The 15,522-nt window shown below is 43.0% G+C and overlaps 1 protein-coding gene across 2 annotated transcripts; it reads right to left on the bottom strand.

Moving 5' to 3' along the window:
• Positions 1-4,223: 4,223 nt before the first annotated feature.
• On the bottom strand, positions 4,224-7,144 carry zbtb1 (zinc finger and BTB domain containing 1). Of its 2 annotated transcripts, none has more exons than XM_062045195.1 (2): positions 6,862-7,144; positions 4,224-6,241 (listed from the first exon to the last, which is right to left on the bottom strand). In XM_062045195.1, the coding sequence occupies exon 2, from the start codon at positions 6,235-6,237 to the stop codon at positions 4,387-4,389; it is 1,851 nt and encodes a 616-aa protein (XP_061901179.1). In that variant the 5' UTR covers positions 6,238-6,241; positions 6,862-7,144; the 3' UTR covers positions 4,224-4,386. The 2 variants fall into 2 exon arrangements, with proteins under 2 accessions (XP_061901179.1, XP_061901180.1); XM_062045196.1 differs by having other exon boundaries at positions 7,020-7,128.
• Between the last annotated feature and the right edge of the window lie 8,378 nt (positions 7,145-15,522).

The raw sequence follows: 15,522 nt of genomic DNA, 5'->3' as shown, positions 1-15,522 counted from the left end.
GCAAACAGGTGACTGCTCTCGGAGTATCATCCGCTGTGCTGTTACCCAAAAAAGAAAAGGGAAATAACACGCTGCTGTTGTTTAAACATAGTAAAAAACAACAACAAATGACATCATATAGAAACATATGTAGTGTTCATTGTGTGAGGCAATGCAAATACAATGCAAACAGCGCAATGCAAATACAAAATAATGACCCACAAATAACAGTGTCACCCTATAATTGGTCCGGGTTTTAAGAAAAATTATGATTTCTCCCCCATAGAACAGCAACACTGCAAAAATATAATCCATTTTACAAATAATTTCGTTCATGAATACATCTCCTTCGGGACAGGCACAAGCTCAATAGTACACCGGTGTTTCACACAGACAATGTGGGTTTGAGCTTTGCTCAGAGCTGTCACACCAGGACGTGCCTTATTTTGAGTTGGTTGGCATATTCCTGTGTTTGAGGATTTAGTTCCGGTCTAGCGCTCTTATTTTTTTCCTGTTTTAAGTTTGTCCTTCTTGAAGTGACTTGACTACTGCCTCAAAGCGCTGTTAGGTCCACCTTTCATCCATCCATCTTGTTCCGCTTATCCGATGTCGGGTCGCGGGGGCAGCAACCTAAACAGAGAAGCCCATAATTCCCTCTCCTCAGCCACTTCGTCCAGCTCCTCCTGGGGATCCCGAGGCGTTCCCAGGCCAGCCAGGAGACATAGTCTTCTGACTGAGTTTTTTACCGTGAAATCCACTTTGGTACTGTTTTTTTTAATATCCAGTAAGACACTACAACATTGGAATACAAACAAAAAAAACCAATAAAACAAGATTTTACAATAAAAAAACTGGCCGCTCTGTTGCTTGAATTTTACCGCTATAACAGTGGTATTGTTATTCCATTCATCAAATTTTTTCATATACTGTAAAAAAAAACACACTGCTTTTACTGTAAAATTGTGGTGACTGAGCTGCCAGTTTTTAAAGTAACATTCTAATAATTGTTTGCAGCTTATGTAAAAAAATATATTGTTAATGTATTATATATATACCTGACAGTATATTCTTATAGTACTCATTGTTAAACGCGGCCCTCCGAGGGCCACCATAACTGTGATGTGGCCCTCAATGAAAACAAGTTTGACATCCCTGCTCTAACTGGTAGGTTGTTATACTACGATGCGGCTCACACGTAGCCAAGCAACGTCATTAACCCTGAGTGTGTGTTGGGGTTTTGCAAGTTAGCTTACATCAACAGAGAAAAAATAGTTAAATACTGCATGCGTACGCTTATTTTGGCAAAACAAACCGGCATCGTACACCCACACTCCCGAATCACATTTGTGTTTATAGTGCCATGTCATGTATTAAGAATGTTAATTTCTGGATACTAATCATGAAATGCTGTTCCTATTGCATAAATGCTAATAAAAAACATGTAGTGTTGCATTTTACAGACAAAAAGTTGTACACTTTATCCCATTGTGAAAAATGAAGAGGTACATGTCTTAAATGTGTCTACAGCCGGACCCTGCACCCAGACATTTAAATTACAGCTTATGAAAAACAAGATTTGTTATTTTCATTGTCAGTGGGCCAAAATAATATAATGGAAAGTATTGCTGTTATTTGACTATTAATATAAAACATTTAACTTGTTATGACAGGTTATAACAAGTTAAATGTTGACTTTTAACATTTTACATTTACATCGGTGCAGTAGGAAAACATAACACAGCCAAGCGAGAGTTTGTGATTAACAGCCGTCAAACTCGGGGGTCCCTAATTGGGTGGGGCCCCCGGGCTTCAGCCCAGGTAAGCCCGTGCATTAAGGCGGCTTTGGGTGTGGCCACAGTATGCATGTCGTATAAGGAACATTGGTCCACACAGCGGTTTCCTTCTTCCCATGTTTCTTCCTCATCAAAATTAAGTGAGTGTGAGCAAACGCTTTAGCATGGTAAGGATGCCTACCAAAAAGCACAAGTTTGAACACCAGAAAATAATTGAGAAGGAGGCGAGGAGTAGAGGAGCAGCATTGCAGTGGCCCAGGACACTAAAAATGCTTTCTAAGAATGGTGAGAGGCTACCGAGGGCGGCTGAAACATGGAGCCTACTTGTTCATTCATTTAATGTCTGTAATATTACCTTTGACGGGGGGAAAAGCTGGACTCTGGAGTCTACGTTAGCTGCCTTCTGGCCACACTCTGGACAAGTCACCAGTTCATTAAAAAAAAAGGTTGCAAGTCCATTGTAGAGCAACAGTGTGACTGTGCATATGTAATTGGCAGCCACACTTCCGTCAGTCTACCCCAGGGCAGCTGTGGCTGCAAATGTAGCTTAACACCATTAATGTGTGAATGTGGAGTGAATGAATGATGGGTTCTCACTGCTCTGTGAAGCGCTTTCTATATAAATCTAATCCATTATTATTTTCATTATTTCACACATCTCACCGTCGGACATTGCTCCAGTATGAACCCATCAGAGGCATTGAATTGTATTATGAAAAGTTCTACTTCTACTCAGTAAATAATACCTAAGTAATTATTAAATGTTAATAATTACTGAGTAACTGAATAATGACTTATGGCAGATGCTCAATTAATAACTATAAGTATCTGAAAAAGATTAGTTACATTATCAATGTAACTAAGCCTAAGCAGGGCTTCCCTGCTTAGACTTCTGCCCCCGCGACCCGACCTCGGATAAGCGGAAGAAGATGGATGGATGGATGGATGGTTTGGTTTTGTAAAATATGTTATTAGTGGGAAATTTGAATAGCCTAAATACAAAAATAGTTAAAAAACAACTTTTCATGATAATACTCTTGACTTGTTAACTGGTTAATCGTTAAAAAAAGGAAACAAATTAGGTCAAGAACACTAAAAATTTAAGGTGGTAATGACTAGGGTAGAGAGGCCCACACCGATACACTTTCAGGGGGCCCATAATTCCTAGCAACAGCCCGACATGGAGATGTTGGAAGCTACTTAAAGTGGTGAGTCGTCCCTGGCCAAACATACTCTGGTTGTCCCACAAGGTGACCCAAAGCTTGTGTCCTGCCTCCATTACTAGAACCATGTTGTTAGTGGTTCTTGTTGTCATAGATGGCAAACACGTTGACGCCGTCCGTCAGCACCGCTGAGTTCAGTGACTACATGTGTGCCGGTAAATGTAAAATAAAGACCTTTGATGGGGGCTATGAGGATGTCTGCAGGGGGAAAATGTCACACCATTGTTAGTACCTCTCGGAGGCAGCAGCGTTGCAGGTGATACCTTACCTGTTTCGCTGTCATACGTTGGTCACCACCCTCTTGAAGACCACCCTGGTGTCCATGGAGAAGCGTCCGATGTCCCCTGCTTCAACAGCGTCACTTTCCAGAGCCACGTGCTCTGTGGAAAATGTAGTCAAAGGCATAGGGTCAAAAGTTGTGTCATGGTCCCTACACCTCTGCAGTGCGGCACTGACCTGGGGAAGGGACGTCGGCCATCATCTCTTCCTTTTCGCCACCCCGAGCCTGCAGCTGGGCCGGGTAGCACAACGATGAAGCACAAGGACGCCATCTCTTAAGTGTGGGCCCGCAAAGCTCGCCGCTGCTAGTTAAAGCCATTCCTTTGACCCCTGACCTCAGCTACTGTTTGGACAGTTAAGTTTGTTGAACGCATTGGCCAAAGCGTAGAGCCAAAGGAAGACAAAATATGCTCTTGTACAAACTTAAATCAACCTCTGTTCACAAATATTTGATTGACTAATTCTGGAAGCTTCCACAAATCATTCAATGTCAATGACATGCTAATGCTGTTAGCTACTAATACACATATTGACATGCTAATGCTGCTGACTGCTAATACACACATCAACATGTTAAACAAGAGATTTCCAGCAATGACAATATATATGTGCTTACAGAATAACCAGGACACATGACAGTGTTATTGTGTCATTGCTATGATATGCTGCTATGCAAACATTGATCGCTATAAAAAAAAGAGAGTAATGATGAGCTGTAGTCTATCCCAGTGGCCTTTGGGTGACAGGCCGGGGTACATGTCTGGTCAACAGCCAATCAGAGTACAGTCGTGATAAACAGCTGATCAAATATTTGGACTCATAGAACTCTGAGCATTGCCCACTCAACAGGCGTCCAATGTTTCCTTTAACCCGAATGGTTGATAAGACCGCGGGGCAGAGCCTGATCGAGACAAAGATCATATACTGTGTACAAAGGGTGTGTATAAAAACTTGTTGACAAAAGTGACATTTATTAAAAATGTGAATAGATCATTATCATCACATGCCAACCCTTTCAAGTCCACAAGGATTCAGTGTGGTCTTTGACCCGCCCACAATAGCTCAGTGACCAATGACGTGTCACAGAAGAGACAACGGCGCTGACAACGGTCTTACAGCCTCCTGCCGTGTTTCTGGTTGTAATGACTTCGCATGTCCTTGCGAAGGCGAAACTTCTGTCCGCACACACCGCACATGTACAGGTGGACGTCCATGTGCTCCTCCAGCTGCTCGCCGCCAGGAAAGATCTGAAAGCACACCTGGCAAATGGTCTCGCCGGCCGCCAGGTGCGAAATCATGTGCCTGACATGGTCATGCTTGAGGAAGGTGCCCTGGTCGCACACGGGGCAGACATAGCGCGCCACGCCGCGGTGCATGTCCGTGTGCAGCCGCAGCTGGCGCTCACGCAGGAAGCGCTTGCCGCACGTCTGGCAGGTGAACTGCTTCTCCTTGGTGTGCACGGTGTAGTGCTCGCGCAGGTGGCAGCGCTGGTAGAAGCCTTTGCCGCAGATGGTGCAGAAATGTTTGCGGCGATGGTCTGGCCCGCCGCGGAAGAGGTCGGGGTCGTGACAGGACAAGGCGTGTTCCAGCGCCAGGCTCTCGCTGTGGAAGGGCAGGCCGCAGTGAGGGCAGGCAAGCTCCGCCCCCTCTTCCACAGCGTGAGACTCATCCTCGTCGTGTGAGTCCGACTCACCACCGAGGGTCTCGGCGCAGCGCTCGGCGTGCTCCTGCAGTTGGCGGCCTTTGATCAGCACTTGGCCACACCTCCCGCAAGCGCAGATGTGGCCCATGTGACTGGACAGGTAGTGCGCCGACTTGTCGTCTTCGCTTAGTAAAGTCCCACACAGCTCGCAGGGGGCGGCTTCGCTCTCCTCTTCTTTCACCTTAAAAAACTGAGCCGATGTTCCAGAAGCATCGCAAAGCGGCATGTCCACGCCAGAAACGCTGGGCACCTCTTCTAAGAGTGTTCCTCCTTCTTCGTTCGGCGCAGCTTTTCCTACGTTAGCAGACACCAGATTGGCGCCGTCGACGTACTGGGCTTCGGCGAGCGGGCTGTCAGGCGGTTCTGTCTTGATGGAAACACAGCGGGTAGATTCCGCCTCACTGTTTGGCTCCACCGCTAGCAAGCAGAGGTCAGAGAGCGCTCTGTGTTCCTCTGCACTGTCAGAGGCAGAGCTCTCGGCCGTGACAGCGGCATCCGCGTCCCCACTTTGGCCCGGCTGGTAAGTCTTCCTGTTAGTGCAGGTCAGGATGTGCTCGATTAGAAGTTTCTCACAGCTGAAGACGAATCCACAGTCATCGCAGGTAAATGTGCGACCAAAGCGAGGGCGTTCCTTTAGGGCGGCGCTCCGTCCCGCATTCCTCTTCCTCAGGTCACACGGTTGCTCCGCACCCCCATCCACAGCCAAGACGGGCAGGCTGGGCCCGTCTTCTGTCGCGCCCCCCTCGGACCTACTGACGGATCTGGCGAGGCGATTCAGTTCCTGAGCAGGCGCAGGTTTCTGCCGCTCGTACATGCGGACACCAAACATCATTTTCCCGCCAGAGGTCACCGTTGATGAGCTGGACAAGGACGCCGATGAACACGGGGCGAAATTGGGGGCGTGGTTGTCCCGCAGGTCATCCAAGGAGTCAGGGATGTAGTACATCTGTAAGTACACCATAGACGCTTTGAGGTGGTCAAAGTCGTAGTTGCCTGCCACAATGCGGCCAAGGTACATCAGCTGCAGGATGAGGTCGAAGCACTCGGCACTGATCTGCATGTTGCTGAGGTCTAGTCGCGCCGCTCCCTGCTGGTCGCGGATAAACATCATCCTGAAGTAGGAGCTGCAGGCCGCTAGCACCGCCTTATGAGCCCGGAAGTAGATGTCATCGATTGCGATGAGGCAGTCGCACAAGAAGCCCCACTCGCGCTGGTTGTTGAGCTGTTGGAGGACGTGCTCGCTGTGACTCGACCTCGCCATCGCCCTGCGGACAACAGCAGACCACACACTCACCTTTGACCTCTATGACAGCAGGCCAACTATTTTTTGGAGGACTACTTTCATTGTAATTAGCATATTTACAAGCATTCTAGAAACACTTGACACTAACAGCAACCTATTAGCTCCTCTAAAAACAAACACCTAGTAATTCAACCAATCAGATGGGGGCTGCGTAGCGTCAGCGTGGCCGCTGGGGGGCTGCTGAGCTGAGCGTGCAGCGGCCGAGTTAAGCTGGAGCTGCTAGCAAACAAGCTAGCAGGCTATCAAACTAACATGCTAACAAGCTAGTTCTAGGCGTCGTCTAGACCGGAAGTCACTACCACTACGCCTCCAAAATGCAAGTAAAAGTGTAAACATAAGTGATGAGATCAGTTCAAAAGTGAATATGAGGAGCTGAAAGTGAATCATACACCTAACGGTAAGAAGAGCGCCTAATCATGTATGACCACCACTTAATGAAGACAAGCCTGAGCTACAACGACCGTTTTATTGTGAAAACACAAACAGGAAAAAGGTAGTGTTGGCGCGCAGACAGCAAAATCCCCCCTACACCACCACCCCCTCTCCCCCAGCAGCACAGCAAAGCGACCAGCACCGACTCACCGCAAGGACCCCAGGCCGGCGGAGGAGTTGCTGATATCGGCCGAAGATAAGCCAAAGCACCGTTGATCAGCACGGATATTTTGTGTGGGAAAGTTGGATCTAGAAGCTTCGACTACTTCTCGTTCTATTTCTACTTCTTCTAGTTCTACTACTTCTACCTCTTCTTCCTCCTCTTCTTTTTCCTCCAGACAGCTGCTGCTGCAACAACTTCCGCACAAACTTCCCGTGAACAAAATAAAAGACTTCCTTCTTCTTCTTCTTCTTCTTTTCTGGTTTAATGGCGGTTGGCAAGCACCCTTACAGTGTGTATTACCGCCACCCTCTGATATGGAGTGTGGGCCAAGATGGAACCCTACTCAATATAATTTTATTTATCCCAGTCTTTTAAAAAATGTAATGTTTTGCATCCTATGTCTTCTGAGTGCAATCTGAAATATCTTCCACTACTAACCTAACTTTCTCTTTCACTAACTTATTTTCCAGTATTTCCCTTTCTTTATTGTATTTCCTACACTGTATTGTCCTACACTTTTTATCTGATGACAATAGTCACACAGCCTGTATAATGTTTCCCTATCAATTTAACTGAACTATTTAGATATGTATGTCCTAATCTCATTCTGGTAATAATGTCTTCTTCTTTCCTGTTTCTATTCCCTCCTCTCATTACTCTCCTCTGAACTTTGTAATACTCTACCTTTTGTTTCCTTATTCCAATTATCTTGCCACTTTTTATTGCGTTCTATCTTAACTTTATTCTTCACTTCTTCTTTACTATAGTTCATCTCCATGTTTACTTCTGTTTTAGTGGTTGCTTGCTTCGCGTACCTATCTGCTAATTCATGCCCTACAACTCCATCATGAGCAGGTACAGAGAACAATGTTACCACATGTCCCGCTTTATTTATTCTGTAGATTGCCCGAACTATTTCATATACTAAATACTGTTTTGTTTCTGATTCTATATTTTTGATGCTGATCAAAGCCCTGCTGGAGTCCAAGCACACGACTGCTTTTCTTGCTTTATTTTCCTTTACCCAATTAACTGCCCTATTAATTCTGATCAATTCCCCCTTAAAAAACGATAATTTGTTGCGGATTATTTTATTCAATACTATGTTTTTTTTGTGGAATAACTGCTGCAGCTCCTACTTCATTATTTATAGTTGTTGAGTCATCTGTATATATTATGACACACTCTGAATACGTTTCCTCAATTCATTTTTCTATCTGGTACTTATTCAAACTTCTATTCTTTAATAATTGCATCTACATCTGGGATATTGTACATCCACTGTGGTATTGCAGGGATTGGTACAGTAGGGCTAACTTTAATATTGTCCATTTGAACTTTTTCACATATGTCTCCTATTATCCACCAGAAACTATTAATCTTTTTCTTCTCTTTCTTGGCAGTTGAGTAGCACTTGGTGAGTTGGATGTTCTTGCTTGAATTGAACCATTTTGAGTTTGCCCAATAAACTGCTGACAGTTTATCTCTTCTCATGTTTAAAGGTTTTTGATTCATTTCTACTTGTAATGCTGCCACTGGGGTGGATTTAGTAGCTTCACAACATAACCTTATTACCTGTGACTGGATCCTGTCTATTTTCCTAAGTAATGTTTTTTTAAGCCGATTGATCAATTATACATCCATAATCAATTACAAATCTAATTAAAGTAATATATATTGCTTTCAATGCCTGTCTACCAGCCCCCCAATCTTTACCCATCAAAGTCCTTATAATTGTTAACACCTTTTTACTTTTCTCCTCAATTTTACTGATGTGGATTGACCAGTATACATGTATATATATTTATCGAACCATCCATCCATCCATTTTCTACCGCTTGTCCCTTTCGAACCCTATTCCAAAATATTTAAATACTTGTACATCTTCTATATTTTCTCCATAAAGTTTAATATGGAGCTTGTTTTGAACCTTCCTTTTTGTAAAATTCATGACTTTAGTTTTCCCATCAGAGAAGCTTAAACCCCAAGCTTTTCCCCATTTTTGAACTTTATTTACCGCTTTTTTAATCTTCTTTTCTCTATGATTTGTATTTCCACCTCTCTTTCACATCACTCCATCATCAGCAAACAGTGCCACCTCCACTAACCCTTCCACTTCACTAAAAACGTAATTTATCATTATCGAAAACAGTACTGGGCTTATTATACTCCCTTGCAGGGTCTCACTTTGTACTTCATATGTTGTACTAGATTCATTTTCTATTTTTACACAAATGTTCCTACTTGTTAAGAAGTATTTTATCCATCTGTACATTCTTCCTTTAATCCCAGTTTTATTTTATTTAATGAGCAACCCCTGTTTCCATAACATATCATGAGCTTTCTCTTTGTCAAAAAATACTGCAATTATACTTTCTTTATTAATTTGCCCTTTTCTAATTTACTCTTCTAACTGCTCAGCAGGGTTGTTTGTGTTTCTTCCTTTCCGAAATCCACTGTGGTAGTTTTTAAGTATTTCTTTAGTCTCTAAATAATATACTAGTCTTTCATGAAAAATGTTTTCCATAACTTTGCCCAAATTTGAAGTCAATGCTATCGGCCTATAAATACCTGCCTCTTCCAGGTCTTTTCCAGGGGCCGTACTTATCAAGCTTCTTAGAGTGCCATTTTACACTTAAGTCCTGAGAATTTGCGAAATTTAGTCCTACTCTCAAACTTAAGAATAAAAGCTTTTTATCAACGTTCTTAAGTCTAAGAATCACTCCTACTCTCCACGATATTTAAGAGACCTTCAGAGGTGTCTTAAGTGGTTAGGAGTTGCCAGCAGGGGATGGCACTGAGGCGAGAGAGACGTGCGCGAACGTTCAGGGAACGGAACAATGTTGGGTTTTTTTTTATGACGAGCAGCTGATCAAACGGTATCGTTTAGACAGAGCGGATATTATTTTTGTCACAGATTTAATACTTTTCGATTCCTTGTTGATTTCTGCATGTGTCTGCAGTGGGTAACTGATAACTAACTTTTAAGTGCAGCTTTCAGCGAAGAATTTATTTACTCTTAAGTCAACTCTTAGCAGACTTCTTAGGAGTAATTCTAAGAAGCTTGATAAGTACGGCCCCTGGTTTGCATGTTAGAATTACTACAGCTTCTTTCCACTCAGCTGGTAATTTTTCTTCTTCATATACCCTATTATATAATTTCAAAACCACTTCTTTACCTATATTACCTAAGTTTTTGATAATCTGGTAACTCACCTGGGGCCGTACTTATCAAGCTTCTTAGAATTACTCCTAAGAAGTTTGCTAAGAGTTGACTTAAGAGTAAATAAATTCTTCGCTGAAAGCTGCACTTAAAAGTTAGTTATCAAGCGTCTTACTCACACTTTCAGCGAAGTGTAGGACTGAATCTTAAGTGTCACACTCAGAGCTGAATTACGACATTACTATGTGCCGTAAACGGAATTTTAGGTGACGTCATTTCTGTGTCCATAGAACAGACCAATCACGGAAGGGAATCCGTTGTCTAAGAATAAAGAAATATCTTGGAAATATTTAAGTGGACAATGGGAGTGTATATTTTGACAATAAACTACAAAATAATACAAAACAAACTAGTCCCCGCCGGCACTCACGCTACCGCTCCCTCTCTTCTATCGCCCACACACTCACTGACGTCACTCACCTCACGGCCACACACATACACTACTGTCATAACATTTTCTTTCCAATTCATTAATTAGGCAACTAATTTGAAACTGGTGTGGGTGGCTCTATATATACTAGCCCACTGCAGCCACATGCAGAAATCAACAAGGAATCGAAATGTATTAAATCTGTGACAAAAATAATATCCGCTCTGTCTAAACCAGGGGTCGGCAACCCGCGGCTCCGGAGCCGCATGCGGCTCCTTGACCACTCTGATGCGGCTCAGCTACATACATCATTACATACATTCCCCACACCTGGCCTAATGGAGTAGTTATATTTATTGATTTACAAAGTGTTCTCCAATTATTATTTTTTTAATCTTTTTAATAACATACTTTACTTCAGCTTGTTGCTTCTTATACTGGATTATATCTTGAAAATTATGTGTTGTTCTTCATATTCTAAATGTTTTATTCCATTATTTTATTGCGTCTGTGCATGCCTGTGTCCACCACGGCACTATCTTCCTTCTTCTTCCTATTCTACTCCTTGGTATACTCTGGTTGGCTGCTTCCATTATGCACTTTGTAATATCTGTATTAAGTTGCTCAATATCTTGATTCATCGACCTTCTTTAATTTGATGTCTGCAATTTCCCTAAATTGTTCCCAGTCAGTATGATTGTACTTTCATCTTCCTTCTTTTTTAGTGCTTTCTGTCCTTTGGATTATGTTCATGTGAATAAAAATTCGGTAGTGATCACTTCTGTCTTTATTTACTTTCCACTCCACCTTTCCTGCTACCCCTTGTGACACTAGTGTTAAATGTTTTGCTGTTTCTTTACCCGTAACTACATCTAACCGTGTTGCCGACCCATCATTCACACACACCAATTATTTTTCCTCCAAAAATGCTTCCAATATTCCCCCATTGCAGTCATTTCTTTCACCCCACACTGTACTATGGGCATTAAAGACACCACACCAAATGAGATTGCCACTCTAGTGCTAGACTTTTATTATAAAGTTCAACTTTGGCTTCAGCCATGTTTCTTGAATACATATTACACATGGTTTAGTTTTCATACTATTAATAAATCCCTTTAACTCTTGTCCTTTTGCTAGTAAACTTTAATATATTTGTTTTAGTGTGTCTTATGCCTTTGCTTTTTTAAATTTTTACTTGTCTGTGGTATACAGCCCTTTGTTTTTCATCTAGTTAACTGGCCCTCTTTCTGGGGCAAACCAGGCTTGCTGATGAGAGACGGCCTTCACCCTAACCAGGAAGGCGCCATCATCCTGTCTAGAAACATAGACTACTATTTAAGTCTCACTTGACTGACTACACTAGAGCAAGCCCGGTCACAGGCAATTACAATGTCTGTTAGTCCGGGTGAGGAGTCAGTTAAGCTAGAACTAGCCAGCGCCAGGCTGGATAATCCATGTACGCATAGCAATTCTCTTAGAATAATACACAATTCACATAATGTTTTTTCTGTTGTGTCTGTGTCAGAGGTGGACATGCATTCTACTGAGGTGGCAAATTATGATATGTCCAGTCTATTGCAGCACCAAGCAAACAATCGGAAAATTCCCGTCATATCAATTCCTAGATATGGTTGAAACTATTTAAAGTGCACTACGCATAATAAACGCAACATTGTTAATATTGCCACTACGGATAATCTTAACAAAAACTCGTCAAAACAGCCCAATACCTATAATATGGGCTTTTTAAACATAAGATCATTGTCTCCCAAGGCGTTATTAGTTAATGAGGTCATTAGAGACAACAATCTTAACGTCATTGGTCTTAGCGAAACCTGGCTCAAACCAGACGAATTTTTTGCGCTCAATGAGGCATCTCCTCCTAACTATACGAATGCGCATGTTGCCCGTCCTCTTAAAAGGGGAGGGGGTGTCGCACTAATATACAATGAAAATTTCAACCTTACCCCTAACCTAAATAATAAATATAAATCGTTTGAGGTGCTTACTATGAGGTCTGTCACACCGCTACCTCTCGACCTGGCTGTTATCTACCGCCCCCCTGGGCCCTATTCGGACTTTATCAGTGAATTCTCAGAGTTCGTTGCTGATCTAGTGACGCACGCCGACAATATAATCATAATGGGGGACTTTAATATCCATATGAATACCCCATCGCACCCTCAGTGCGTGGCGCTCCAAACCATAATTGATAGCTGTGGTCTTACACAAATAATACATGAACCCACGCATAGCAACGGTAATACAATAGATCTAGTGCTTGTCAGGGGTGTCACCACCTCCAAAGTTATGATACTTCCATATACTAAAGTAATGTCCGATCATTACCTTATAAAATTTGAAGTTTTGACTCATTGTCAACAAGCTAATAATAATATTAACTGCTATAGAGGCCGCAACATTAATGCTGCCACAACGATGACTCTTGCTGACTTACTGCCTTCGGTAATGGCACCATTCCCAAATTATGTTGGCTCTATTGATAACCTCACTAACAACTTTGACGATGCCTTGCGCGAAATTATTGATAGTATAGCACCGCTAAAGCAAAAAAGGGCCCCTAAAAGGCACACCCCATGGTTTACAGAAGAAATTAGAGCTCATAAATTATCATGTAGAAAACTGGAACGCAAATGGCGCGCGACTAAACTTGAGGTTTTCCATCAAGCATGGAGTGATAGTTTAATAACTTATAAACGCATGCTTACCTTAGCTAAAGCTAAATACTACTCAAATCTCATCCGCCTCAACAAAAACGATCCTAAATTTCTGTTTAGTACAGTAGCATCGCTAACCCAACAAGGGACTCCTCCCAGTAGCTCCACCCACTCGGCAGATGATTTTATGAATTTCTTTAATAAGAAAATTGAACTCATTAGAAAGGAGATTAAAGACAACGCATCCCAGCTACAACTGGGTTCTATTAACACAAATACGACTGTATATACGACGGACACTGCCCTCCAAAATAGTCTCTCTATTTTTGATTAAATAACATTAGAGGAATTATTACAGCGTGTAAGTGGGATAAAACAAACAACATGTTTACTTGACCCACTTCCTGGGAAACTTATCAAGGAACTCTTTGTATTATTAGGTCCATCAGTGTTAAATATTATAAACTTATCACTTTCCTCCGGCACTGTTCCCCTAGCATTCAAAAAAGCGGTTATTCATCCTCTGCTCAAAAGACCTAACCTCGATCCTGACCTCATGGTAAACTACCGACCGGTCTCCCACCTTCCGTTTATTTCCAAAATTCTCGAAAAAATTGTTGCACAGCAGCTAAATGAACACTTAGTGACTAACAATCTCTGTGAACCTTTTCAATCCGGTTTCAGGGCAAATCACTCTACGGAGACAGCCCTCGCAAAAATGACTAATGATCTATTGCTAACGATGGATTCTGATGCGTCATCTATGTTGCTGCTTCTTGATCTTAGCGCCGCTTTCGATACCGTCAATCATAGTATTTTATTAGAGCGTATCAAAACACGTATTGGTATGTCAGACTTAGCCTTGTCTTGGTTTAACTCTTATCTTACTGACAGGATGCAGTGCGTCTCCCATAACAATGTGACCTCGGACTATGTCAAGGTAACGTGCGGAGTTCCCCAGGGTTCGGTTCTTGGCCCTGCACTCTTTAGTATTTACATGCTGCCGCTGGGTGACATCATACGCAAGTACGGTGTTAGCTTTCACTGTTATGCTGATGACACTCAACTCTACATGCCCCTAAAGCTGACCAACACGCCGGATTGTAGTCAGCTGGAGGCGTGTCTTAATGAAATTAAACAATGGATGTCCGCTAACTTTTTGCAACTCAACGCTAAGAAAACGGAAATGCTGATTATCGGTCCTGCTAGACACCAACATCTATTTAATAATACCACCTTAACATTTGACAACCAAACAATTACACAAGGCGACTCGGTAAAGAATCTGGGTATTATCTTCGACCCAACTCTCTCGTTTGAGTCACACATTAAGAGTGTTACTAAAACGGCCTTCTTTCATCTCCGTAATATCGCTAAAATTCGTTCCATCTTGTCCACTAGCGACGCTGAGATCATTATTCATGCGTTCGTTACGTCTCGTCTCGATTACTGTAACGTATTATTTTCGGGTCTCCCTATGTCTAGCATTAAAAGATTACAGTTGGTACAAAATGCGGCTGCAAGGCTTTTGACAAAAACAAGAAAGTTTGATCATATTACGCCTATACTGGCTCACCTGCACTGGCTTCCTGTGCACTTAAGATGCGACTTTAAGGTTTTACTACTTACGTATAAAATACTACACGGTTTAGCTCCAGCCTATCTCGCCGATTGTATTGTACCATATGTCCCGACAAGAAATCTGCGTTCAAAGAACTCCGGCTTATTAGTGATTCCCAGAGCCAAAAAAAAGTCTGCGGGCTATGGAGCGTTTTGTATTCGGGCTCCAGTACTCTGGAATGCCCTCCCGGTAACAGTTAGAGATGCTACCTCAGTAGAAGCATTTAAGTCCCATCTTAAAACTCATTTGTATAATCTAGCCTTTAAATAGACCCCCCTTTTTTTAGACCAGTTGATCTGCCGTTTCTTTTCTTCTCTCCTCTTCTCCCCTGTCCCTTGCGAGGGGGAGTTGCATAGGTCCGGTGGCCATGGATGAAGTGCTGGCTGTCCAGAGTCGGGACCCCGGGTGGACCACTAGCCTGTGCATCGGTTGGGGACATCTCTGCGCTGCTGACCCGTCTCCGCTCGGGATGGTTTCCTGTTGGCCCCGCTGTGGACTGGACTCCCGCTGATGTGTTGGATCCACTGTGGACTGGACTTTCACAATGTTATGTCAGACCCACTCGACATCCATTGCTTTCGGTCTCCCCTAGAGGGGGGGGTTACCCACATATGCGGTCCTCTCCAAGGTTTCTCATAGTCATTCACCGACGTCCCACTGGGGTGAGTTTTTCCTTGCCCGTATGTGGGCTCTGTACCGAGGATGTCGTTGTGGCTTGTACAGCCCTTTGAGACACTTGTGATTTAGGGCTAT

The sequence above is a fragment of the Entelurus aequoreus genome, linkage group LG04, assembly GCF_033978785.1.
Source record: "Entelurus aequoreus isolate RoL-2023_Sb linkage group LG04, RoL_Eaeq_v1.1, whole genome shotgun sequence".
NCBI lineage: Eukaryota > Metazoa > Chordata > Actinopteri > Syngnathiformes > Syngnathidae > Entelurus > Entelurus aequoreus.
The sequence above is the reverse complement of the archived record's forward strand: the minus strand, read 5'-3'. Positions and strand labels throughout refer to the sequence as shown.